At 48.2% G+C, this 27,528-nt stretch overlaps 1 protein-coding gene across 11 annotated transcripts in view; it reads left to right on the top strand.

Moving 5' to 3' along the window:
- IQSEC2 (IQ motif and Sec7 domain ArfGEF 2) overlaps positions 1-27,383 on the top strand; it is a 163,553-nt gene extending 136,170 nt beyond the window's left edge. For 7 of the 11 annotated variants that reach the window (XM_082205778.1, XM_082205781.1, XM_082205780.1 and 4 more), the window contains 11 exons: positions 492-1,360; positions 6,808-6,969; positions 7,263-7,385; positions 9,908-10,074; positions 13,810-13,949; positions 14,057-14,182; positions 14,855-14,954; positions 15,312-15,473; positions 20,149-20,322; positions 21,855-21,904; positions 22,361-27,383. In XM_082205778.1, the coding sequence (XP_082061904.1) occupies positions 492-1,360; positions 6,808-6,969; positions 7,263-7,385; positions 9,908-10,074; positions 13,810-13,949; positions 14,057-14,182; positions 14,855-14,954; positions 15,312-15,473; positions 20,149-20,322; positions 21,855-21,904; positions 22,361-23,422 (3,135 nt within the window). In that variant the 3' untranslated portion in view covers positions 23,423-27,383. The remainder of the gene's footprint in view (positions 1-491; positions 1,361-6,807; positions 6,970-7,262; positions 7,386-9,907; positions 10,075-13,809; positions 13,950-14,056; positions 14,183-14,854; positions 14,955-15,311; positions 15,474-20,148; positions 20,323-21,854; positions 21,905-22,360) is intronic. The other 4 variants (XM_082205775.1, XM_082205776.1, XM_082205785.1 and 1 more) reach the window with 4 other exon arrangements.
- Positions 27,384-27,528: the final 145 nt, after the last annotated feature.

Below are 27,528 nucleotides of genomic sequence, written 5' to 3'. Positions count from 1 at the left end.
AGGTTCATGGCCAAAGCCATTATCCAGCATTGCTGGATAATATGATGCTGTATTAAACACTTCTGTAGAACTCACATTTTAATTCCTTTTCCCTCCCATGGCATAGAAAGCAGTCCCTCAGCCGTGCTCAAAGGTTCTGGCATGGTAGAGCCCCAAACTGCAGCCTGCATATGAAATTGTGTATTGTGTTTCCTTTGTTGTCTTTAACTGATTTTGATAAATGGATAAACTTCTATTTTTCTACAGTACTACATGTCCCTTGCGATGATAGAATACTGCACTTGGCCTCCTGCAATTGTAGCATGCTTTGTAAAAGATTATTCAAAGTGTGATTTGATTTTTTAATAGATTCTTAATTTGCATAGTGCACAGAAGGTGGGTTTCCTTGATGCAACAATTTTTGGTTCCATTCCTTCCCCTCCCCCATTTTCTTCTTACAAAGCCCTGAGTATAATCCCTCCTGGCTAACTTCCTTCTGTGCCTTCCAACAGGTGAAGTCTTTGGCAGAGTCGATTGACGAAGCGTTGAACTGCCATCCACTGGGACAGGAGGGAGGGGCTGGCGGACCTTCCTTGGAAAAGAGTGAGTCCAAGGAGCAGCAGGGGGACAGTGCTGCCACCTCGTTCAGCGATGTAACACTGTACCTGGATGAAGGCGCTCCCACGTCGCCCATCTCTCTGGAGCGCCCACCCAGCACTGACCCACCTGAGCCCACCACCGTGCCAATCCCACCACCACCACGGCCAGAGTACTGGGGTGGGCCACAGCGAGAGGACAGCCGCGAGAACGGTGGCAGCCGACGCAGCACGCCTTGTATGGAATGCAGGGACTATCGACTACGCGGGGCCCATCTCCCGTTGCTCACCATCGAGCCTCCCAGCGACAGCTCAGTGGATCTAAGCGACCGCTCCGATCGAGGTTCTCTCAATAGGGGTCTCATATTTGAGCAAGATGGTTGCAGTCCCCATGGCACCCTCAAACACGCTGGCGGACCCACCCGTTCCCCACACCGGCATTATCACCCGGAACAAAACCAGCCACCCCCACCTCTGCCAGTGCCGCCCCCTCAAGTCCCTGGGCGCCTGCCCCCACCTCCACCGCCAGACAACTCTGACGGGGACAACGACAGCCTCAACAGCACCACCAACTCCAATGAGACCATCAACTGCAGCTCGGGCTCCTCCTCCCGCGACAGCCTGCGCGACCCTCCCCCGCCAGCCCCCGCTGCCTCCTCAGCTCCCGGGGGGCCCTGCAAACAGACCTACCAGCGGGAGACGCGGCACAGCTGGGACTCTCCTGCCTTCAACAACGATGTTGTGCAGCGTCGCCAATACCGCATTGGCCTCAATCTCTTCAACAAGTATGAGATGCTTGGGCGGAGTCATGGGGAGGTGCCCAGTAGTAGAAGGGCAGCCATTTTGGAGGGAAGCGTTGGGCCTTACAAGGAAGCAGTGGGCTTATTATGGAGAAGGCTCTGTTGGGCCTACAGTGGTGCCTCGCAAGACAAAAAGAATCCGTTCTGTGATTCTCTTCGTCTAGCGGTTTTTTCGTCTTGCGAAGCAAGCCCATTGACGGATTGACGGATTAGCGCTATTAGCGGCTTTTAGCGGCTTTTAGCGGCTTATCTGCTGATCGGATCAGCTGATAAGCGGCTTAGCGGCTTAGAAAAAGGGGGGGAGGGGAAAAAACCAGCAGGAACTCGCAAGACATTGTCGTCTTGCGAAGCAAGCCCATAGGAAATTTGTTTTGCGAAGCACGTCCAAAACGGAAAACTCTTTCGTCTAGCGAGTTTTCCGTCTTGCGAGGCATTCATCTTGTGGGGCACCACTGTATTTCCCCCTGCTGTACAGCTCTGTCTCCCACACTCTTTCCACACAACTCTCTCTTCAACTAGAGTTGAAGGTCTGAGGCCAGCTGGAGGACATGAGAGAAAGCATGAGGGAAAGCGGCGGCGGCGGCGGTACTACCCCGCACGTCAGCTGTTAGGCGGGCAGGCGGAGCAGCCTAAACAAAACCCTTCTGTGCCTCCGGTCTCTCTGGGGCTTCCTCTGCCTTCACAGACATCCTCTTCAGGCTCCTGGGAGGGTCTTCTCATGAGCCACGAGGACTCTCCAGCTCTTTCCCGCCATTCCTGGTATTTTTCTATTTATCCCCCCCCCCTCCGGTGCTGCAGGTATATGCAGTCAAACACGAGTAGAATGCGTGCAAGTGGAGGGATGATGCCTGTACCCAAAGTGGCCTGTGGGCAAGCAGGACCTGTCGTCAACAGTGCTTTCTCCCCACTTGTGATTCCCAGCAACTGATATTCGGAGGCTTGTTGCCTCTGACAGTTGAGGTAGAACAAAGCCACCGTGACTAGTAGCCATTGATAGCCCTTTCCCTCATGAGCATCTCTTCCCCTGAGCTGACCCCCACCCTGAGCAAGCAGGGCATACAGCCAGGCAGCAGGGGAAATGACCAGATCTCTGGATATTCTGTTTCACCCGGGGGGGGGGGGTGTTGTGGGGTTGCTCAAGCACATCATTTACTGTGGGGCATCAACAATTTCTCAGTACTTCCTAGTTGCCATGGTTTTTGTTCCACCCCTTCCCCTCTGGCTTCCCCTTTTTGTGTTTTGCCAAAATAATAATCGGAAGAAACTTAAGATGCAAATGTGAACAGATAGGCTCACACTGAATAACTCCTATTGGTCATGCGGTTTGGGGTTTCCTGCTTGCAGAATTTGGATGTTTGAGGAGAACAGTGTGCATGGACTTGACAATAATAACTTCGATGAAATTGCTGGGCAACCACAATGTACAAGCATCAAGATGGCACAGTTCCTCTAACTGAGGACGGTTTCTCTTTGTGTGCTGTCTCCTCTCCTTCCAGGCTCAGCTAACAGGCTGAACCCAAACAATATTTGGCAGAAACAGGCAGTTGGAGGAGGAGAGAGACTCATTAGTTGCTGCTGACTTTTGGACTGCCAGGCCAGGTGCTTGGATATTGGTAGAGAGGCCCAGGCAGAAAATTTGGGGTCAGTTTAGAGACTGGGAAGTTCAGGTGCTGAAATCCGGTTGAAATTCCCGTTTTGCAAAAATCTTACATTGTAACTATGAGCCACCTCCCCGTGACACCTCATTCCTCAGGAAGGCTACAGCTTTTGCTCCATTTTGTCTATTTCTGCCTAGCATTACCCTCCTTTTTTATTGGCCATGTTTCTGTGCCTTTATTTATTCACCTTAAAGCTTTCATATACTGGTTTTCCTCACAAATTGGTTTCCATTTATTAACAAAACAATATTTTTAAAATGCCCCATCATAATAATGCAGTTTAAACACCAGTAATTAAATGATGACAATTAATGTGGAAGAAAGAATAAAAGTAAACATTGCCTTCAAAGGCACAAGAAAGGCTGGAGCCATTGTTACTTCTAAGGTTGGGAGGGAGTTCCATAACTGAGGTGCCACCATAGAGAAGGCCTTGCTGCAGGTCTCCACACTGAACTGCACTCCGTGGTGGAGCTGCAAGCAGGGACCCCTCCTGTTGATCTCACAGTGCTGGGCAGAGGTGCTCCACCAAATAACAGGCTGACATGCAGAAATGAAAGCAGGTGAAACTTTCCCCACCTCTTGTCATGGAACTAAGTGATGGGGGAAACTTCCACATGCTTAAATTTCTGCATGTCAGGCTGTTATTAAAGGCACTTGTAACACAGCCAGTAGCAAGGGGGCAGCCTAATAGCCTGCCTGTGCCCCCCTTGGTCCTAGCCCACTTCCCTTCCACCTATCCCAACTGGTTGATAACTCCCTGCAGTTCACACTGGTCTTCTGGGCCAAGGAAGGGAGCGGGGAAGGCTCAGATCTTGGCTTCCTGTTGCTCTTGGTAATTTAATTGCTACTGAGCAAGACAGCATCTGTTCCACTGGCAGGAGGCAGGCTCTTGAGGGCTGGGAGGCAGCCATCACAACATATTAACCAGCTGGAGTCATGACTCACGTTGAATCCTTGGGGCAAAGTGCCAAGCTGAGGGAGCTGCATACCCTCCCTCCCTGGGAGACAAACCCTGCTCATTTGCAGATGGTTTGCCTGGCAGAAGAGGGATTAGAATGAGGCCCACTCAATATGTTTTGGTGCTGGGAACAGAAAACCCAGAATGGTAACACCCCCTCCCCCATTAGCCGAGGTAGATTGCTGTCCATCAGGGCGTTCTCTGCTGGGAGCCCCATTGTAATGAGCAGGAACTTCTCATGTGACTGCCCTGTCAAGTCAAATCCAGTTGCCGCCTCCCACTTGGCGGCTTTTAATCATGGCTCAGAATTTGCTGCGTTGGCATGAGTGCCAGAGCTTGCTTCATGGGACTTGCCATTGCAGGTGCTCATTTCTGGAGAGATCTGCACCGTGGTCCAATATCATCCAGCGGGGGCATCTGCTCTCCAGCACACCTAGAGCAACTTTTGTGCCGTATCAATACCTCATAATTAACACTTCCCTCATTGCTTATGCTATTTGGGAAATACTGGTAAACCAAAATGAGGCTGAGAAAAACTTTTCTCTTTGGGACCCAGATGTTAAGTTGTATCCCAACACACAAACACAAACAGGCCCCATGACCTCTTTTTGCCTCTTTTCCATATTTATTGGGGTGTGGGGAGACATGGTTGATGGGGAACAGTATTGCCTACATCCAATTCTCTGTTAAAACTCCCTGAAAATGGTTCTTGTTTACTTAAAGAGAAATTATGTGTGTTTCATGAGGAAACATTCAAAAATGGTACCTCCTATATATACCTCCTAAAGACTGTATGTAGTACAGTCTAGTCTATCGCCTCATTCTGCTGCATCTGTAGACCAGGTCCCAGCCAGTTGAGAGTTTTTAAGACCAACTTTGTGACTTACTTAATTTGCACCCACCCCTGCACCAAAGTTGGCCTTAGCCTTTTCTTTTTTTATAATATTTTATTAGGTTTTATCAATAAGGAGATTCAAAAGAATACAGAAACAGAAGAATACAAAGTTACAAAATACAAAAATACAAACATTAAACACAAAAAAGACAAGAAAAAAAAGAAGCACATAAAAAAGACAACAAAACTCCCTCTTTTTAAATTTCTCTTTAGTTAACTTATTTTCCTTACTTCCTCACGCCTCTCTTTTTTGTATCCCTTTTTTAAAAATTTAGTTCAGCAAATTTATGGCCTTAGCCTTTTCACCCTTTTGCTGCCAGAGGCAAAGTTAGTGCCCCAAATCAACTAAATTACATTCAGTCTCCTTCCTCCCCTGTGGGGGATTGGGTTGAACATTTTCATCAAGGAAAAGGGGAGCATTATGTGACTCCATGGTAGGAGTTAGTCATGGTCTGCAGAAATGGCAGCCCAGCTATCAGGATCAGCAAGGACTCAAACTTGGAGCCTCTTGGTCTATGCAAGGTGGAAGGAAAAGGGGCATAGTTTTCCACCAAGCCAAGTGGTGTTCAAAGCTGCATGCTCCACTGTTTGAGCTAAGTGGTCCCCCCAGTGATTATCCATTACCATGTCTTGGCCATGGGGCAACTTGCTGTAGGAATGTGATGTTAGCCTCTTCCAGCAATCTGGGGTGTCTGCTGCTGCAAATGTTTCTTACCTGCATTGACCCTGGAACAAACAGCTCCTGTCAAGGGAGTGCAAATGTAACCATTGTCTTCACAATGTGGTTTCCCTGATACTTGCGTATCAGCTGTTGAATTAAGCGAGAACACATTTCCTGGTATTCAACTAAGTTTCATTCAGCATAGACCCACTGAAATTAAAGAAGATAACTCATTTAGGTCTGTCAATTTCCATATGTCTACTCTGAATAAAACCTAGTTAACACCATGCATTCTGTCCTTATCCTTGGGAGCAGGGTGAGATGTATTTAAGGGTGCTAGTGAAGCAAAAGACCACCTGAGAGTTGCTTCCCATGATTTTTTGCAACATCAGTAAGAACCCTGGGCTGCATCTCTCAGATTTTGTGGTGCTGTCTCTTGGAACAAGGAAACAGCTTGCGCCAGCCTAGTTTGCAGATGTATTTACTGGGTCATTTATAATAGCCATCGTTTAACTTATACCAGCCTTGGGCTTGTGCACATAACCAAATGGCAATGTGAAGGCTGAAATGGAATCAAATGGAGAAAAGAGCCGTTAAGTAGTCTGCAAAAGCCGTTGACTAAAAGCAGACACATTAGGTAATTTAGTCGTCTTCCCTCACCTGTTTCCGTCCTCACCCCACTCCAGATAAGCGCATATAGAAACCATACCAGGCCGGGTCCTTTCTGCAGTCCTGTCCTCTGCCTGGAACATGTGGGTTTAGGTCCCCTGGGAAAGCTCCCCCACCCCACCCGGACCCGGATATCTTCTTCTGAGGCTCTCCTTTGTGTGCCTCTTCCTCAAGAGGTCCAGAGGGTGGCAACATGAGAACGGGGCCTTCTCTGTAGTGGTTCCCCGTCTGTGGAATGCTCTCCCCAGGGAAGTTCGCCTGGCTCCTTCATTACACACCTTTAGGCGCCAGGCAAAAATGTTCCTTTTTAACCAGGCCTCTGGTTGATCTGTTTGACATCCTATACCTTTTTAAAATGTGGCTCTTTTCGGGGGGGGGGGTTATTGGGTTGTTGTTTTTATTCTGATTATATATGTTGTGATCTTTTCTGTGAACTGCCCTGAGACCTTCAGGTATAGGGCGCTATATAAACTATGATGGTGATGATGATGAAATAGGTGTTCTGCCCTGTATAACTGAGCTGGGGGAAGTGGGCTCCAGGTGAAAATGGTTCCAGGTGTGCATAAAGGCTCCTTCTCATCCCACCGGCAGGAAACCAGAGAAGGGAATCCAGTATTTGATTGAGAGAGGCTTCCTGTCAGACACACCGGTTGGCGTGGCGCGCTTTATCCTGGAGCGGAAAGGGCTGAGCCGGCAGATGATTGGTGAATTTCTTGGCAACCGGCAAAAGCAGTTCAACCGGGACGTACTGGAGTAAGGAGTTCTGCTTGATTCCTTCCCCTCCCCCTCCCCACGGTTTTAACTTTTATAGCTCATCCTGTTCCCCAAGGCTCACAGTACTTACTGTTGTTACATTTTTAAGAGAGAGAAGTAGTAGAAACACCGTAAGCTACCTTACACAAAGTCATAAGCCATCTCTCTAGCAATGGTGCTCCAGGGTTTGGGACAGGAATCCCTAGATGCTGGGGATTGACACATGTCAGGCCAGCATATCTCCCACCCCCCTTGCTGCTGTGTGTCACTGTCTGTCTTCTCTTGCCTTACAGTTGTGTGGTAGACGAGATGGACTTCTCCAACATGGACTTGGATGATGCTTTGCGAAAGTTCCAGTCTCACATTCGGGTGCAAGGCGAGGCACAGAAAGTGGAGCGCCTCGTTGAGGCCTTCAGGTAAGTTGGAGGTGCTGCCATCTATCCAAGGTTTCCTTCTTGACCTAGTCTAGAGCAGTACAACTCCCTATCATCCTTTGGCTCTCACCATGTTGGCTACTGGGAGTCCAACACCCCACCTGGTGAGCCCCAGGTTCAGGAAGCCTGGTCTAGGGATGGAGCCATGGGCAATGAGGAGCATGTTAATCACTGCAGTAAGAGTGAGGTTGTACTGTGATGCTACAACATATAGTGCCTGAATTATCCTGGACCAAGGGGCATGTAAATAATTTTTTTACTGTTAGCAACGATTCCTATATATATTTAGATGGAACACTGAATTTGTTTTTGTTGAAATAAACTATGAGCAAGAGGAAAAACACTAGAGTTTGAAGGATAGGTAAATAAACCATTCAACACTTAAATGGGCAGGTTTATGTGCTGACTCTGGTGTATAAATTTTGACTTATGTGGAGCTGGAGTAAGTTTCTAGCTTAATTAGATCCCTTTCTACAGTGTTTAAAAGCTGTTGTTTTGATTGGTCATATATGCGCAGACATCTCCGTTTGCATGTATCCCACCCACTCCATCCATCTGCAAGAAAGAGCGGAGAGGGAATATGTGTGTGGCTGTACATGCGTATATGAGCCTGGCAAAGCAGTACGTGGTGGGCAGGCACAAGCAGGAGGTGCCCTCTTTCACCCCATTGTCTGTTAAGACGGCAGAGCATTGGCCAAAGTGGGTACACGGCCGGGTATCTCTCCCTCAAGGGTCCCCCCCTTGAGATTTTGGGGGGGCGCAGTGCCTTTGCGACACCCCCAAGCCCCTGTATTACTCGGAAATCTCTTCCGGAGATTTTCCGCGCTCCCTTTCTGTTTGCGACGGAAACCGGAAGTCCCTCTGGCTGAGTAGTATTTAAGGACTTGACCCTGGATCCTAATACCACCTTTTCAAACTGTGAACTCTGTCCTGCAAATCCATATTTTTTGTCTAACTTAAAAGTTGCATGCAATTGATGGTAACTTAACCAATCTGTCACTTGATCTTTTACCTCTCCTTACTGTTTCAATTTATATTCCTCCCTGGTAACAGTTAGCAAGTCTCTATATGTACTCCAATTTGTCTCTGTGTTAATTTTTTCCCGTGCCAGAGCTTCCATTGGTGACAGCCACATTGGTGTTTTTCTTTCTAATAGGTTTTTGTATTTTCCCCGTACCCTATAAAGATTTTTTTCTGATTATATGATTTGAGAAGCTCTTATATATTCTAGCCTTCCTGTCCCACAGGCACTCCTCAGGCCATCCCAATTTTAGGTCATGCCCTTCCAGATCCAGCAAATAACTCCTTTAGTAAAATCCATTCTTTCAACCAACATAAACATGAAGTGTCAAAATACAATTGTAAGTCAGGGAGGGCGAAACCACCTCTCTTTGCTATCAATCATAATCTTATGTTTTATCCTGGGTTTTCTCTCCTGCCAAATAAACTTAGATAGATCTTCCTGCCATTCCTTAAAGTTTCATGTATCATTGACTATAGGGACTGCCTGAAATAGAAATAGCATCTTTGCAAATCACGGACCTGTCCCTAGTAATCACAACACAAACTGAAACGTGGATAAGCCCTAAGTAATTGAATTTGGTACCCATTGAAAAATGGGACAAATTAGTTGTGACTTAAGTCCCATTTATTTCATTGGAAACCAAGTGCAACTAACTCAGTCTGGATCCAACCTATGTCTTTAAATAGATTAATCAGTGAATTACCTGCTCATAGTTACATACATTAGCCTGTTACAAAACATTTGTAATATGAGTTTTTGAATTGTGATATTGAAGAGAATGGGAGAGAACTTGTGTTTTAATAAAGAAAAGCTACTGTTAATTGTTAGAAGAAAAGGCCATATTTTTCTTTTTTTGTTCCATATTATAGTAATGCACCAGCACCAAAACAACCTCAAAAAAGAAAGAATGTCTTTTAATTTTCAGCTTCATCGATTTTAAAATTGGGCTCCACCAGTAAATCAGCTTAATCCTTTGGTAATGAATCTGTTGATTAATCCAGTTTAGAGTGTGTAACCCTGCTATTTATATGACTAGAAGGCTGCCTGTAAATGAATGTAGTAGCTGTGAGTTGTATTCTTCCATAATGGGATGTGGAATTTTCATACATATTTATAATTTGAAAATAGAATAAGAGAGCCAATGAACCCCTTTAATTTTAGAACTTCCTGCCTCAGTATGAATTATACATTTTTTTTGGGGGGGATACTATTTTTAATTTAGAACCCAGAATGGTTAGATAATGGCTTTTACTTTCAGTCCTCTAAAACCCCCCTTGTAGGTTCCTGGGACCCCCATATCCCTCACAGAGCTCAGTTTCCAGAGTTCACTGGGAAGAGGGATTGACGGTTAAACCCCGAGGAAACCACTCACCTTCAGCAGCAAAATCTCTTGAGCTGCTTCTGACTCTTCTCTTCCTCTGGCCTTTTGTGCTGATGGTTGCTTTCTTTTCGCCTTGACTTCCACCGCATTTCGTTTCAGCCAGCGCTACTGTGTGTGCAATGCCCCCTTGGTGCGCCAGTTCCGGAATCCAGACACTATCTTCATCTTGGCTTTTGCCATCATCCTCCTTAATACCGACATGTACAGCCCCAGTGTCAAGGCGGAGAGGAAGATGAAGCTGGATGACTTCATCAAAAATTTGCGAGGTAAGCAAGAACAGCGTTGTCTCTTACACTTGGCTCCTCATGATCACATGGTTGGAATCCCAAAGGAGTCCCCTACTTCCCTGCGAGTTCAGGGAAAGCACAAAATGTGTCAAGCATAAAATGCAGCTTCCCAAAAGCTCTGTGTGTGTGTGTGTGTGTGTGTGTGTGTGTGTGTGTGTGTGCACGCGCGCATGTGTGTTTTAAACCCAACAGGTTTCTTGCCATTGTGGCGAAAAAGGCAGCTTGCAGGTGCACGAACAATGCCTGCTAAAATCTCAGAAGCCAGAGAGAGATCTGTAGCATACATTCCAAGTGTCCCGATTTTCCAGGGACAGGAAAATCCCAGAAGTCATCCCAGTTTCATTTCACCACTGGCAGGAAGTGAACTCTTTGGAGACTATACCTGGCACAGGATAAACCCTTTATCTCCAGTTCAGCTTCCTGCAAGCCACTGGCAGGCTGTTTTGCAAAAGAGAAGAGGCGGGAACGCCAACTTGGAAGGGATTTTTCCTTTGTTTGTTTGCTCCTTACCCTCTTTCTGCTCCCTTCCGCTACTCCTACCGGGTTCTCATTTTCTCCCAGCTCCATAGAGCTCTGCTTTCCCTCCTCCCAGCATCCATATTCTGGGCCCTTTGTTCTTTGTTTTTCAGCCTACAGCAGGGGTCAGCAAACTTATCACGCCTTGGGCCGGTGTCTCCAGCGTCAATCGCGCGGAGGGCAGGGGAGCGTGTGCCCGTACGCGTGCGCACACGCTATTTGCATTGCACTTCCAGGTCGGAAAAGCACTGGAAATAGCTTGTGCGCATGTGCATGGGCTTCCTCCAACCCGGACGTGCACCGGCAATAACGCTTGCGCATGTGCACAAGCTATTTCCAGTGCTCCTCTGACCCGAAAGTGGGCAGCTGCACAGCGCAGCTTCGGTAAGAGCGGGTGGCAGGGTTCACGCGGGCCAGATAAACGAGTCTCTCGGGCCTTATCCTGCCCACGGGCCTTAGTTTGGGGACGCCTAGCCTACAGCCTGGAAGGCTTCTGGATGTTCTGGGGGAAAGGCTTGAACAGGCGGAAAGGCATTTCTCAAGAGGAATCTTGTTTTTGGAGATGGATCTTTCTGCAGACTCATCAGAGGAGTCACTGGGCGCCTGTGCTAAGGGGCCCTGGGGTTTCTCCTGACTCCCGCAGCAGCAGCGAGTCCCTCAGCTGCGCAGGTGTTGGGGCCCTGAAAGGCCAGTTCCAGCACTCCTAGGAAAGGGGGGAAGGGGACCCCTTGCAGGAAGGCCCTTGTTTGCTCTTGAAGGGCTGGTCTCTCTAGGACAGACTCCGGACCTCCCTGCAGCCCCACAGCCTCCCTCCTCCTGCCACGGGCCCTCAGGGCCCCTTCAGCAGGGGCAGCAGCAGGAGAAGGGCCTCGGGAGAGCAGGCATGGCTCCAGCAGGGCTGCGAACCATCTGGCCAGATGCACAGGAGAAGAGAAGGAGGGCTGACCCCTCTCCTTCCCTCTCAGCCTCCATCCATCCCCTCATGCTACTGTCAGGAGGGGAACTCTGCAGTCCGCTGCACCTGCTCTTCCTGACTCTTCTCTCCCTAGACTGACAGTGATGGGCTACAAAATAATGATGGTGGTGATGACCAAACAGTGATTGGTTACTTCAGCAGAACAGCCACCACCCTCCTATTGAAATGAGAAGAAAGCACAACCTAAGTTAAAGTGCATCTTGCTAGTGTGCCTTTTAAGGCATAGAAAATGAGGGTGAACTTAACCTCCCTCGCAGACAACCTTTCAGATCAAAGGAAAACTCTTACATGCACTTACAGATTGTACAGGAGGGCCAGGAATGGATGGAGGGAAGGAAGCAAGCTTTATTCTTTATTGTTTGTGCAGTCTTACTTTTTTGCAGCACCACAGATATAATAATCCTCAGGATTTAGCTCACTCAACTTCTGACCCTGTAAGTCCACATGTTGTGTCTTGGCATAGATGTTTTCTATAATTCCATTTCTACCCTTCATTTTCAATAGAGTAGGCCACGCTTGGGACAGGTGGGCAACCTCACAAGCCCTGTGGCTTTCTAAGCCAATACTGACCTAATTATGTTGGTTATCTGGGTATTCAATTCATTTCCTCATGAGTGAAAACTCTTTACTAATATGTTAGTCTCAGGTAAACACAGTTCCCCCACTTGATTCCACTCATCAGCTTTATAATTCTAACAAGAAGTCTTCATTAGTATATCAGAAAGGAGCCAGGATCTGGAAGATCGTTAATTAAGGCTGAAGACAAATAATTGTTTTTTCAGAGTCCTGAAAGCAATTGGAAAGGATTGCTACTTGTGATGCAAATGTCCAGGAATTAGGTATATGATCTGTACTGGGAGGGCTTGCACTTCCCACAAAGGAAGACGTCCGTTGTCTGGGAGTCCTCCTCAGGTGGAATTCAGCAGCATGCAAAGGAGATCATTCCATCAGCACAAGGATGTTTGCTTGCCAGGCAAAATGTCTCCCCTCTACTCCCCCTGCACACTGTTCTGGGGGTTCTCCCAACCCTCCTGAGCAGATCTGAGGAGGGAGGAGAGGGACAAAGTGCCATTGCACTAGCGGGAGTCCTTGTGGTGGCTTCTGCTAGCGCAACAACTTAACTGAATCCAGCCCTTGTCACTGAAGTCTCAAGTGGTTTCTATGGCTAAAAGTGATGGTGCCCAGTAACTCAAAGCAGGGTTTTTAGTGTGGCTGTTCCTGTTCTGTGGAAGAGCATTCCTGTTGAGAGACAACAAATGCCCAGTTAGCTGCACTTTCTGAAAACAACTGAAGACACTTTTGTTCTAACGTGCTTTCCTTAGATGGATAAAAGGGTCTTTACCATGGATGTCAGCTTTCTATGGTTTTGTTTTCATTTTAAATGTATTTGCTGTTTTTGTGTTTTTAATTGTTCTTAATCTCATTTATTGTACATTACCATGATATGGTTTAGAAAACGATTAATAAATCATTAATAGTAACAGACCCCATCATGGAACTGAAACCGCCTTGCTCCTGCTGGTCGATGATCTCCTGTGGCCTAGGGACAGAGCTGAAAGCTGTTTCCTGGTTCTGCTGGATCTCTTAGCAGCTTTTGATACCAGTGACCATGGTATCCTTCTGGACCATCTAGGGGATTTGGGAGCTGGGGGCACAATTATGCAGTAGTTCCATTCCATCCTCTGGGGCCATGTCCAGAAAGTGGTGTTGGGGGAAGACTGTTCAGACCCCTGGGCTGTCGCTTGCAAGGTGCTTCAGGGCTCCATCCTCACCCCAATGCTTTTCAACATCTATATGAAGCCTCTGGGAGAGATCATATGTGTTTCACAAGCATTCCATATTGCTTTTACTAAAAAAAGATCCAAGGTTTGCTGTTGGCTTATTAAACCTGGCATGTTAGGGTGAAATAAACCACAATCCTTTATTCAGTCATAATGCTAACCTTCCTGGTTTGTTTACGCCCCTTGTGCAAATGAAAGACCAAAGCAGTAGTGATCAGGCTGTGTGCACCAGCAGATGTAAGCCTGGCTAGTAGTAGCATTAGATAAGTCATTCATTCCTCCAACCTCTGTCTTCAGTAATGAAATAATATTATTAGCTTACTTTGTTGCAAAGACTCATGGGAATAACCTATGGGCTGCTTTTGCTTTTGAGAGTGACTAAATCTGGCCTAGTCTTTCCCTGCAACCTATGGACTTGCTCTTTTGGTGTTGCTTCACCAGGGGTAGATAACGGCGAGGACATTCCCCGTGACCTGCTGGTAGGGATTTACCAGAGAATTCAGAGTCGGGAGCTGCGCACCAATGATGACCACGTATCTCAGGTCCAAGCAGTGGAGCGAATGATTGTAGGCAAAAAGCCGGTGAGTGGGAAGAGGCTGTCTGAGGAGATGGATTTGGGTTTACTGAAGGTTTCTGCCCCTCTTTTTGGCTCCACTCCTAACATTTTCTGCCTGTCTGTCCCACCCAGGTTCTCTCTTTGCCCCACAGGCGCCTGGTTTGCTGCTGCCAGCTGTATGAGGTCCCTGACCCCAACCGGCCCCAGAGGCTTGGGCTGCACCAGAGGGAGGTCTTCCTGTTCAACGATTTGTTAGTGGTAAGGTCAGGGCAGGGAGCTAAGACCAGGTTTTGGTGGTGGAGGGAGGGTTAGATGATGGAGTTGCTTGTTTTTAGCAGATTTGGCTGCCTCACCATGCACCTGCTTTGACATGCCTGGGTGAAGTTGGACCTTGTGGACATTGTCACAAAAATCTTCAAGATTTCTTGGAAGAAGCTATGACTGCTGAGCTGTGCTTTATACTTGCCTGTCTGTCTGCTGCCTCCTGGTTCTCTCCCGCAGTGCTTTTGTGATGCCACATGGCCATTGCCATGAGGTAATAGGCTGTCTCAATGCAGGAGACTGACTAATTAAAAAAAAATGTATTTGTCAGTAGCACCACATAGTAAAGAAAAGGACTCTGTGGATAAATTTAATTAATGAATCTGTTTTAAACATCCATGCCGCATTCCATCCAAGCTTCTTCTGAGCTCCCACTCTGCTCTGAAAACATCCATAGGAAAATACCTTACGGGTTGAACAGACAATAAGAGCAAATAAGTTCTTAACTTGTAGGTTAGACTGTTGCAACTCAGGAAAGAAACAGGTTTCAGCCAATTGGGTGACTGTAATTCTGAGCACTGTGCTTGGGTTAGTGAACAGTTAGCTCACTGCTCTCTCTACTCCTCATCGATCCTTTGCTTTCCCACTGCATCTCCTCACACCATTTAGGTGACAAAGATATTCCAGAAGAAGAAGATCCTTGTGACCTACAGTTTCCGCCAGAGCTTCCCTCTTGTTGAGATGCAGTTGCAGCTCTTCCAGAATTCATGTGAGTTTCTCTTAACCATAGGTCATGATACAGGAGCCTAGAAGCCTGGTTGTTGCACGAACCCAAGGCTCAACCAGCACAACATACTATCTGCTCTCCCAGATCAGCATCTTTTCTCCATTCTCTCTGTGATTAGTCCCCTGAGCTCTTCTCAGTGATCCACACGGATGTTGTGCCTTCAGCCCCATACCTATTGTGGACCTCATGCCTTTGTCTGTAGCTGGAGACGTTTTGGTTCCCCATCTTGGAGCAAACCCTTTGTCTGGGCTCAGCTCTATGTTGCCAGTTACCCGCATTGAAGGGGAGGGTGAGTAGTGGGGCCCACAGTCACCCAGCATCTCACTCTCTGCCACCCAGATTACCAGTTCGGGATTAAACTGCTCTCAGCTGTTCCTGGTGGGGAGAGGAAAGTCCTGATCATCTTCAATGCCCCCAGCCTGCAGGATCGGTTGCGCTTCACCAGTGACTTGCGGGAATCCATCGCTGAAGTGCAAGAGATGGAGAAGTACCGTGTGGAATGTGAGTGATGGGTGGGGATTGCTGAAGGACAGGAGGGGGGACATGGATAGGAAGGGAGGCAGCGGGTGGGATAATGGATGAGGGTTGCTGATGGCATCATTGGGGCAGCATCCAGCAGCCCAGGTTTGCCAGAGTGGACTGGAAGACATTCAGGGAATAGGACGACTTCTCCCACTGGGCTAGATAGGCAGGGCCTTTTGAGTCTTTTGCCTCCTCTTCCAGGGGCCACCCTCCAGTTCTGCCCCACTTCTGGTCAAGTTAGCAGGTTCTTTTTTTCTCTGTGAGGAAAACAATTCCTTTGTTGTTTCTCTTTTGCCTTAATTCTTGCTGCTTCTGTGTTGTTTATTGTCTGTAGGAGTTGGCTGAGACCAGGTTTTGTTTTGTTTTATTTTTGGTCTCATGGCTGCTGAGCCACGTTTCATTGATATTCTGCCACTCCCACTGCAGCCCCTTCTGGGCGAGGGGCAGGATCCTGAGGGTTCTCTTTTGAAAGTCCCCAGACACAGGGAATATTTCATATTGCCTTCTCCAGGTGTCATGAGTGGGGTCCTCAGCAGTGCTCAGTCCACACACCTCTCTGAGGTTTTCCCCAGGAAAAGGGAATTTCCTAAATTTATGTCATGGATAATAATATACCGTATTTTTCGCTCTATAAGACGCACCAGACCACAAGACGCACCTAGTTTTTGGAGGAGGAAAACAAGAAAAAAAATATTCTGAATCTCAGAGGCCAGAACAGCAAGAGGGATCGCTGTGCGGTGAAAGGAGTGCTCTGATGGTGTTTCCTGCTTGTCAGGGGGGTTGGACTCGATGGCCCTTGTGGTCTATTCCAACTCTATGATTCTATGATTCTATGTTCTGGCTTCTGTGATAGCTGTGCAGCCGGCATTCGCTCCATAAGACGCACACACATTTCCCCTTACTTTTTAGGAGGGGAAAAAGTGAGTCTTATAGAGCAAAAAATACGGTATATTTCTAAGGAAATTAAAGGCTCTATACACAGGTCTAGGGGTCATAAGAGAACCAGATCCCAATCTAGAAGGCATTCTACATATAAGTACAAATGCAAGCACCTACCTAAGAGACAGAGGGACGCGGGTGGCGCTGTGGGTTAAACCACAGAGCCTAGGGCTTGCCGATCAGAAGGTTGGCAGTACGAATCCCCGCAATGGGGTGAGCTCCCGTTCCTCGGTCCCTGCTCCTGCCAACCTAGCAGTTCGAAAGCACGTCCAAGTGCAAATAGATAAATAGGTACCGCTCTGGCGGGAAGGTAAACGGCGTTTCCGTGTGCTTCTCTGGTTCACCAGAAGCGGCTTAGTCATGCTGGCCACATGACCCAGAAGCTGTACGCTGGCTCCCTTGGCCAATAAAGTGAGATGAGCGCCGCAACCCCAGAGTCGAACACGGCGACCTAATGGTCAGGGGTCCTTACCTAAGAGACATGAAGGGGGCAGATCTCACAGGTCTCAAAGCCCATGTTTTCTGCCATGGGGTTTTTCCTCTCATGGGTACACTCCTGCATTGACAAAGGGATTAAAGACTCCCTTCCTCATAGCAAACACAGGAGGGAGATCTAAAAGTCATAAAATGAGGAGATCCCACAGATTTCCATCAAATAGCCTATCTCCTCTTTTAAGCTCCTCCAGGAGTTTTTCTCGAGGCTGCTTCTGCCAAAAGTGTCAAAGAAGGAGTTGGAATCTGCACCTGAATCCCCCCCCCCCCACTCACAGCCCTTTCTTGGCAAAAGACAGCCAGATTTTTCAGCTTACTGAGGAACAGCCTGTTGAACCTTCAGCCTGCTCCCTGGCTACGGGTGTTAAATATTTTTTCCTTCTGCCAAAACAGCTACAGTGCTTTTTCTATAAGCCTTCAGTTGTGTTTTGCAAGACTGAGTGGGATTCTCCCAGTAAGTTGTTCTAGCTTTCCTTTTCATTATTCCCCTCATCACTAATTCCCTCAGGGTTTAATTTTTATGAGATTCAAAAGCCCCCCCCCCATTGGGTAACTTGTTTGTTTTGTAAAAATTATGTATGACTTGAGTGTAAGAACAAAAAAGCTCAAAGCAGTTTACAAAATGAAGGGGAGGCCCCTGTTCTGTGTGGAGGCATTTACAAGCACAATTGGTCCCTTCTAAATAGCTGGTCTGAAATGATGATATTTATTTAATTACCTCATGAGGATATTTAGGAGTTCCCTAGAGGAATTACCCTGCTGGATGAAATGACAAGATGAGCTTGTCATTTTTCGAGTTTCAAGAGGCTTCTTCCTAAACTATTAAATATATATAGTTGCCTCTCTTTTCACAGTTTTCAACTCATTGTCTTAAGCAACCCCTGAAATACACTCCATGTAGTTTTCTGTACAGTATGTGTAACTTGGCTATGGCTTATGCATGAGGGTAGATACAACCTCAATATGCTAGTCTGTTTTTTCTGCCTACATGTTGACAGTTCAGTTAAATAAAGTGTACATTATTAATGCAAAATAAATTTTCCTCATTCCTTTCTTTGACAGATAGTTCCTTTGGAGAGTTTTGAAGATTTTTTAAATAGAATGAAGGACAAGAAGATGCTTTCCTCCTTCTGTTGCCTAATTAAGAGGAACAGCAACCCCCAAGCTTTCTAGTAGTCCATGACATCCTTTCAAATGGTAGTTCAAGTATGGGGATGGCTGGCACTGCATTGGCCCCCATGGCATGGCAGGATCCTGCCACTGTGCAGAGGTTGAGAAGCTTATCTAGCTAGAGAAGCTGGTACTAAAACATTCAGGAGTATTGTTAGCTGAATGTACTGGTGTATATTAGGCAAGTTCTTTCTCCTCTTATCAGGATTCAGTCCTTTTGGGCAGAAATGATTTTTATAGCTCCATTTTAGCTCAGGTCTCCAAGGTTTCCAGATCTGCTGAATCTGTTGGTACATGGATCTTCTCAGTTAGGGTCCAGTGTTCCATCCTCACCCAGACCAGACCTCTTCCACCTGACTGCTTGGAGGCTGAAAGGCTCTGGTTGACCTCACTGGATTTCACTGGCTTCCAGAAGGGCATCAACCAAATGCATTTACTGCACTACCTGGAAGTCTTACCTGTCTTGGTGTTCCTGGTCTGGGGTGGGTCCTCTCTCGCATGACATCCATGATTTTCTTCCATTTCTTCAGGAAGGGATAATTAAGGGACTTAGCACAATCACCATCAAAAGACAAGTGGCCTCCCTTAGCAGTGTTTTTTTCTTGTCTGGATAGGCATCTGTTGTCTTCCCATCTGATGTTTAAATGTTTCCTCAGGGGGGTTATTTGTCCTGCACCCTGGTCATATATCGATTCCTTTCTTGGAATTTAAATTGGGTTCTTACAGCTTTCATGAGTGTGCCTTTTGACCCCTTAGTTCCTAATCCAATTTTTTTAACATTGAAAATTGTTTTCCTAGTAGCCATTACTTTGGCTCATTGGGTTTCAGAGTTGGGGGCCTTCTCCTCTGATCCACAGCTCAGCATTTTTCATCACAATAATTTCCAGACTCTTCTTCCATGTCCAAATTTAATTCAGATTTTCAGAGAAACCAAGAAGTGGTGCTTCATTCCTTATATCCCCTTCATTCTCTTTTGGAGTGTGAATTCACATATTTTTGCTGTCTTGGTTTGAATGAGAGTATAAGTGTTGTGCTATGTAATTTCCAAATGCAAACTGTGTCTGTTTTGGCATAGGTTTTTGTGCTGGGCATCGTCACCATGGCTGTGCTTATCTTGCGGGGGGTGGGATGACATTATCAACTCTGCCAGTTAGTTCTGGGGGGCAGGATGGCTCCTCCCCTGGAAGAGGAGGCAAAAGATTTGAAAGGCCCTGCCTATCCAGTCCAGTGGGAAGAGTCATCTTGCTCACTGAATACCCTTCAATCCATTCTTCAAACAGAAATTCATGGGAAGCACCACTTTCCATTTTTTGAAAAGAAGCCCTGACTCAAATAATTGTGAGGCTGCTAGGCTAGCCTGAATTGAGGTTTGTAATAAGCCAAGGGGGTGTGTGAGAAGAGGGTTTGAGAGCAGAACTGTGTGTATTACACAATACTTAAGTGATTCTAGTCCTCATTGCTATGGAAATGGATATGAAAATGGGTAATAATAATAATAATAATAATAATAATAATAATAATAATAAAAAATACCCCACCCATCTGGCTTGCTTTCCCCAGCCACTCTGGGCAGCTTACAGAATATATAAAACATAAAAAGCATCAAACATTAAAAACCTCCCAATACAGGGCTGCCTTCAGATGCCTTCTAAAAGTTGTATAGTTCTTTATCTCCTTGACATCTGAAGGGAGGGTTTTCCACAGGGAAGGCGCCACCTTTGTGATTTTCCATTTCTTATACATGCCCTTCTTACATCTCAGCCCATCTGTAAGCTGCTTAGGCAGCCACACCAGTTTCTTTAGATGCCTCCCACTGTTCAGGGATGATGGGTATTGTAGTTCAACAACATTTCAAGGGCTGCTGGTTCTCTTCCCCTGTTTCAGATAAAACCCTGCAAATGTTTCATTATTTTTGTTTATTATTTCCAAGCATCACTTGTAAACTCCTTTGGTGTAAACTGGAAGCAAGTCCTGTTTGTCGGGGAGGGCTGAGAAGCATCCAGCAGAATGGCCCCCAAATCTCACTGCCTCTCTCTTTTTTTTCTACACACAGCGGAGCTAGAGAAGCAAAAAGGAGTGATGCGCCCCAATGCCTCCCCCTCATCTGGCCCCAAGGATGCAGTGAATGGGACCCTGACTCGCAGTAGCCTGGAGGATGCCTACACTGTGGGAGAAGGGCTGAAGCGGAGTGCCCTTAGCAGCTCCCTTCGGGACCTCTCTGACGCTGGTGAGGGGCTGGGGGTCAGGACCTTCCATGGCTCCAGGAGGGGAGAGCCTAGCGGGCTTCAGGCTGGGATGAAGATAAGGAAGGAATTTCTGGGTTTATGCTGATAAGAACTTTAAAAGAAACATCACTAGATTCCATAGGAAATTAAATTTGTGACAGGTCTTGGGATTTTTCTAGCATGCCAGGCTTTGCCAGGCATCCTTGAGGGACCGCCCCCCCCCCCCAGTGTGTTAGAGGCCTTTGCATGCCTCTAGTAAAGCTTCGTGAGCCATTTTGGGTTCCTTTTTTGTAGATTCCAGACTTTGGGCCACTTCATACCAGTTTTCTGGTAGGGCATTTTTCGAGACTACCACTTCAGGGTTTAGATGTGGCAGTTGCTTATTTGAATGAAGAAGTAAAATCCCTACGTGTAGGAAAATGGCAGGCCTTCTCCTTGGCATGCTAGTTTTTATTTGCTGATGTCGACCACACAGAGCCACTTGCAATGCACTGGAGCAGGGGGTTACCAGAAAAGCCTCTGACACTTGATTCCACTGAAGACTCACTGTCTTTCACATGGATGTTTTGGTGGCATCCAGATTTTTTAAAAAAAGCTCAGTTCTTCTCAAACTTTGCTTGATTTTGGTTCCACTCCAGAAATCAGCCCATCTCTAGAATGTAATTATTGTGGCTCCCTCTACTGGCTAAAAAGAACATGTAACGTATGGATAATGTTTCATCCACCATGATTTTAATTCTAATCCACAAATCTGACTAAAAAACATTGAGCCCCGGGATTTGGGATTCGTAGTGTTGGTTGGGTGGCTGCTGTTTGCTGGTGACTCAGGGCTTTTGGTGGATGGATGTGTGTCTCTCTTGCTTTTTGGAGCCAACCTGATTGTGAGGAAGGGTGCTTATTGAGCATTCTGACTTGTTCACAGGGAGATTATTGCTTAATGCTGCCTATCCCATCTTGAGAGGTTAGATGGCATTGCATCAAAGCAAAGTGCTACCCCACACATTTTCCTATCACTTCCCTTACTGCTAAAGTCTGAACTTTTCAGGAAATGGGTTTGTTGCACAAGACCTCTCACTCAGCTATAATTGCGCAGCTCAAATGCAGTGGTCTGTGACTGAATCCCACCTAAAATAACAGCTTGGAAGTGCCTGAAGAAACCCAGTGTGTGTGTGTGTGTGTGTGTGTGTGTGTGTGTGTTTTAAAAAGGGGGCAGGACACTGCCGAGGGCATACTTTGACACAGATAATGACACAAGAGCAGAAGAGGCCCCCTGCTTCCTATAGGGCCGTAAGACCATGGCCAGCCTGCACCTGACTGAAGTGGGAGGGGGGAGGAGACTCTCTCTGTATTTTAGGTCCTGTCTTCTGCTAACTCTTCTTCTGCTCTGTTGCTGTGCTTTGTGGGATTGGGTTGTGGGATGGCTGGGGGCTCTTGGCCTGGGCTCCCCTTTTCCCTCCCCTCCAAAGTGGGAGTGTTGGCTGTAAGGGAGGGGCAGGGTGGAGTTCAGGTCTCGCTAACCCCTGCTCTGTTGCAGGCAAGCGGGGCCGCCGTAACAGCGTGGGATCCTTGGACAGCACAATTGAAGTAAGTGGGCTGAAGGAGGAGGAGGAGGAGGAGGAGGAGGAAAGGGAGCCAGAGATTGAGGGTGGGGAGGGACACAGGTGGAGTTTCCCCAAGCCTTCCCACTCTCTGCCTTGCAGCCTCTCTGTTCTCTCTTTCTCTCTCTCTTTCGCATTTACTTCCACTCTTAGCAGAGGAAGACACAGAGGTTTAAGGGATGTGGGAAGTCATTTCTTTGGTGCAGAAGAGTTGGCGGACTCGTCCCAGTCTGAATTACTTTTAGTTAAAGCCAACCCTTCTTCAGGCAGGCAGAAAAGTATGGCCATCTTTGAGTATCAAGTCCTAGCCCCATAGGTGTGGGGGAATTATAGGAGCCAGTTGTCTAATACCCCATCTTTCTCTGTGTGTGTGTCTCTCTTTCTCCTTTCTCCTTCCTTTCCCTCTTTCTTCCTGTTTCTCCACCCACCTACATCCCTTCAGGGGTCTATTATTAGCAGCCCACGCCCCCACCAGAGAGTGCCACCGCCTCCCCCTCCCGAGGAGTACAAGCCCCAGCCTCGGCCCCCCTCCAACTCCTCGTCTTTCCTGGGCTCCCTTTTCGGCAGCAAGCGAGGGAAAGGCCCCTTCCAGACGCCCCCTGGCCAGGCCTCCGCCTCCTCCTCCTCGGCCTCCTCCTCTCACCACCACCACCCTCATCACAGCCACCCCTCCCTCCCGGATGGCAGCCAGTCCAAGCTGCAGGCTCTCCACGCCCAGTACTGCCACGGCCCCTCGGCCCAGCCCCCTCCTCCCTACCCCCAGCAGCCCCCTCCTCCCCAGCAGCCGCCCCCACCCCCGCCCCCACTAGCCCTGCCCTCCAACCCCCTGCCTCCCCACGTCCAGCGCTACCACCACTCCCAGCAGCCCCCGCTCTCCGCCCCACCACAGAAGCAGGCCGTCCCCGCTTTCCCCACCCCACAGCCTCACCACCACTACACCCTCGGCCGGCCCGTCCAGCAGAAACGCGCCCACCAGATGGCGGCTGCTGCTGCTGCCTCCCAGCACCCCCCTTTCCTCCATGGGCGCCAGCCCACCTCGCCGCTGCCCCTTTACAGCCCTGCCCCCCAGCATGCCCTGGCCCACACTTACCCCCAGCAGCTGCATCAGTCGGGGGTCAGTGGGCAGCACACCCTGCATAGGCCCCAGGCCCCAAAGCACTTTATCTTCAGCCACCACCCTGCCCAGCTCATGCAGCGGCCGCCTCCGCCCCCCAGCATGGGGCCCTACCCTGGACACCACGGCCACCCTGCGCACCCGGCTCAGCAGCACCACGGCCAGCCTCCCATGCCCCCTCCCCATTCCCCCATCCCCCCACACCCTTCCTACCCACCCCTCCCGCCTCCGTCCCCTCACACGCCCCTCAGTCCCCACTCTCCAGCTGCCCCTACCTCCCCCCTGCCCCAGCACATCTCCATGCACCAGGGGGGCCCTCAAGCCATGCCCTCCCAAGGGCCCCCCAACCCGAAACAGAAGCCGGTGAACAGAATCAGCACCGTCGTGTGAGGAACACCGCCACCACGGAGTTGATAGGTTATAAATATATAAATATCGGAGCTCGGGGCTTCTCCCATCACAGCTGTGAGGTGGTCAGGAGGGTGGGGGCCAGTGGGTGTCTAGACCTTTTTGGCCATTCCCCTTCTTCCTCCCCACTCCATACCCCCCTCCCTCTTTTTCCTAGGATCAGAACTGAGAGAGGGCATCCTTCCAACCAATGCCTCGGAAAGGAAGAAATTGGGATCTGCAACCCCACTTGTGGCCTGAGGGTGGCGCCACTTAGCACTTGGGCTTCTCTGTTCCCTTCGTGTCACCCCTCCCCCTTTCTGGTCAGAAAATGGGGTGTCTGAGGACTATGTGGCAACTTTTCAGAGACGTGGAAAACATGAGGTGCGAGAGGGGAAAACTCTTCTGCATTTGTGCAGCCATTGTGATCTGTTGCCACGCAGAGTGTTTCCCCTTGGACTCTTCCCTAAATGTGCTACAGATGGAGATGGTATGGTGTATGTATACCTCATTCATGCAAACAGCATGCGAAGCAGTAAAACTGTTTCTGGGTGGTCTAAAAAACCAGGTGCCAGGGGGGATTCCAGCCTCTCTTCCCTGATACGCTAGCTGTGTGTGCAGGGGGGCGGGGGGATTTGACAGTGCAGTTTCCCCTTGCAGTTCAAAGTGGAACAGTCCAGGAACAGTTTAATTGCACCATCTGCTGTTTTTGTGCAAAGCAAGTCAGACATGCTAGTGCCAGGAACAACTTGTGCAGTGTGGCAGTTTTGAAGGCATAAGAATAAGCTGTAGAGTGGAACTTGCACTTTTGCATGATCCCACTCTCTCGAATGACTGATAATTCTTTTGCTCCTGGCATTGGACTGTGCACCAGCATTTGCCCACCTGCACCAAGTCTCCGTGAAATGTTAGCCAAGTAGCAGGCAGTCCCCGTGGCTGCCTTCCGTGTGTCTTGTTTACATAGCAGGTGGCCATTTATCAGACCTGCCCGAAGAGCATTGCTTTCAGCTCAGAAGGATGACTCTTGCTCCCCACTCCCCGCCTAACTTAAAATATCTGTCTGCTCCAGTTTTTAATAGCAGCTGTGAATGAACGGCAGCAGATGGCCAGAGCAGCAAATTAAAGGTGGGTATGTTCCAGAGGAGGGTTTCCCAAACTTGGGTCTCCAGGTGTTGTTGGACCACAACTTCCATCATTCCTAGCTAGCAGGCCCAGAAAATAGGGATGATGGGAGTTGTAGTCCAATAATGGCTGGCGACCCAAGTTTGGGAAACCCTGTTCTAGACCAACTGTTCTGTTTGCAGCCAATTCCCCACGTGGGATTTGATTCCACAAAAGGCTAAGCAAGCTTTGCTACTGTATTGAACTCTCGATTGGCTGAGGCCCAGTTCACACAACCTAGGAACTGCTTCTCTGCCACTTCTTTCAGGCTGCCCTGATAAGCATTGTGATGATGAGTCTGCTGGAGAAGCTGCTACTGCCCTACTCCCAGCCACCGTTAGGTGGGCCATACACACGCAGCCAGGCCAATGGTTCTTCTACCCCAACAGCAGTTCTGAAAGCTGTCTCTAGCATGACTTACTTTTTAAAAAGCAATGTTCAGTCCATCTAAAGCACTATTTCCATTAGTTTCTCAGGGCTCAGCCCTGAACATCCCCAGTCAATTGAAGATGGGAATGTAGTAACTCTCAGCTATACAAAGAGGGGCAAAAATAGTTACCAGTCTCTCTTTTTTTGAGCTGTGTGGGCTCCTGGGCTTGACTTAAGCATGTAGTAGTTGCATGGAAGAGAAGCCTTACTCTATGCCAACAGGGTCTGGCACTTTTTTCTTTTTTTGCAGGTGGGAGCAATGCCTCCCTTGCCCAGGTGTTCCTGTTTGTGTTCCCCCCTGCCTACCAAGCGGCGGGGGTGGGGGGCGGAGAGAAGAGTCAGCAAGGCAGGGCAGCTGCAGGCAGATCCCTTGCTTCCCAGTGAAAGGCACTGCAAGCGCCTCGTTGCGCTCTGTGGCCCAGTGTGTCCTGGCACGGGGCCTGCAGGTTGCTTCTCTCCCCTCCCCCTCCCCAAGCCTTTTCATGTTTTGCTGCCTGGGTGCTTCCAGCATGCTTTCTCCCCACCCCTGCTTGGTGGCATCTGTGGTGGTCGCCAGGGGTTTTATCTGTCTGAAGGATAGCTTTTCATAGTTTTATAAAGTAGCTTTTCCCACTTCTCTGCCTGTTGGCTTGTTCTGTAGGAGGGAATGGAGACGGGGGCTTTGGTGCTCCTTGGCATTTTGCAGAAAGGAGGCTCTCCTTTTTAGTTTGCACAGAGTTTATGAGTTTCTGCTGTTTACAAGGAAGGAAGGAAGGAAGGAAGGAAGGAAGGAAGGAAGGAAGGAAGGAAGGAAGGAAGATAATATGTAGAGCAGGGCAGATCATCAGTATTTTGGGGGAACTTGGGAAGGAATCTGTCTTGCCCTCTCAGTTCTTATTCACAAAGGGCTATTCTTACTCCCTTCCCACCCCTATCAAGGGGTTTGCACTGAAAACATTTTAAAAGGGTGGGGGGTGTTAGATATTCTCTGGATATATTCCCTCACTGAACTGCATAGAGAGGAATATAGGAGTGGAGGGTGGGGTGTAATTGTCTCCCCCCCCCAGTTTGTTCTTTTATCCTAGAGTGTTTCTCTGCCTACCAATAGGGGAGAGAGACAACCACCTGCCACACACACTGGTTCCTTGGGAGCTTAGATGCACTTTAACCCCCTACTTCCTCATTTCTTTGCTTCTAGAAAAAGGTGGGATTCGGTTTTTCCTGTCCCAAACCAAGCTAATGGTGCCCATTCATGCCTAACCTTTCCTCTCACTCTCCCTTCCCCAAAGACATTACCTTGCTCCACTGCCCTCCCCAGTCTAGTCCGTGTGGAGACAGGACTCCGGGCAAAGGGAGATGGAGGGAGGCTTAAGGGTGCCAGAGGGTGATTTCAAAACAAAAGTTACAGTGCCTCGTCTGTATATTTTTAAGGAGATGCTATGAATGTTGGTGGAAGAAATTATTTTACATTTTAAAGTGGTGCTTCTGATAGTAGAAGCACACTATTTTTCTAAATAGAAAAGTGGAGGCCCAGCCAGAGTAGTGACGGGCAATGGCTGACCCTCTCTGAAGGCAGGCTCTTCTTTCTGCAGTGTGTGAGCAGAAGGACCCGGCTTCAGAGGCAGCAAAAGCTGGAACCTTACAGGAACCAGAATTATTTAATAAACCTAATTGTTGCTGCACTCTACACATGAGTTTCCTCAAGTCATGCCAGTGGGTCACATCAACCAGTTTTAGGAATAACTGCTCAACAAAAGCAGGCAGGATTTCTGGCCTCTAGCTCTTTGGAGGATGGAGAAAAATAATCAGAGGACCAGTTAATGGAGGGTTTTAGGAGGCTCACTGACTCTCAGCCTCCATTCCTCAGCTTCTCCATCCTCCGCTAATTGACTCCACAGCCTTGAAGGAACTCAGGAGTCCTGCCTGTACCGCGAGTAGGTGGTGGTGGTTTTCGCCCTGCTGTGGTTGCTCCCAGTTCCAGCCTGCGGGGTCTGGGCTCCCTTCTCCTTCCTTCCCTCCCCCCCCCCCATTCTCCATATCAGATCTTCCCACCCTTTGCCCTCCCCCCAGCATGCACTTTATCCCTACCCTGCACTGCACTTCCTGTGTTGGGTTTGTTGCTGTACAGAGATTCCTGTGTATATACTATATATTATAAATAGCAACCTCTTAAGAGAGGAGGGGGTGGGTGGGCTCCAGCCCATGTATTTTCTGCAGCATGGGCCACTCTCTGCCCTTTCTCCCAGAATTCATGGCTGGAAGACTCCAAACTGACTGCATTTTTTTTCTTTTTGTTTCTTGCTGTCTCCCACCCCCTCACCTCTGGTCCACTTTGTACATAAGAAACTGTATATTTGATGCTTCATAAATTGACCAAATGTCCTTGCTGTGTGAAGGAAGATGTCTTGTGTGTTATTTTAAGATTACTGGGCATTTTGGGGGGAGGGATGGGAAACAGAGTGTTGGTCCTGCAGCAGAGTTCCTCCTTGTTCCATAAACCAGCCTAGTGCTCTCTGGAGCTGGTAGTGTTTTCCCACCTG

Source organism: Podarcis vaucheri (assembly GCF_965113315.1).
Source record: "Podarcis vaucheri genome assembly, chromosome: 17".
NCBI lineage: Eukaryota > Metazoa > Chordata > Lepidosauria > Squamata > Lacertidae > Podarcis > Podarcis vaucheri.
The sequence above is the reverse complement of the archived record's forward strand: the minus strand, read 5'-3'. Positions and strand labels throughout refer to the sequence as shown.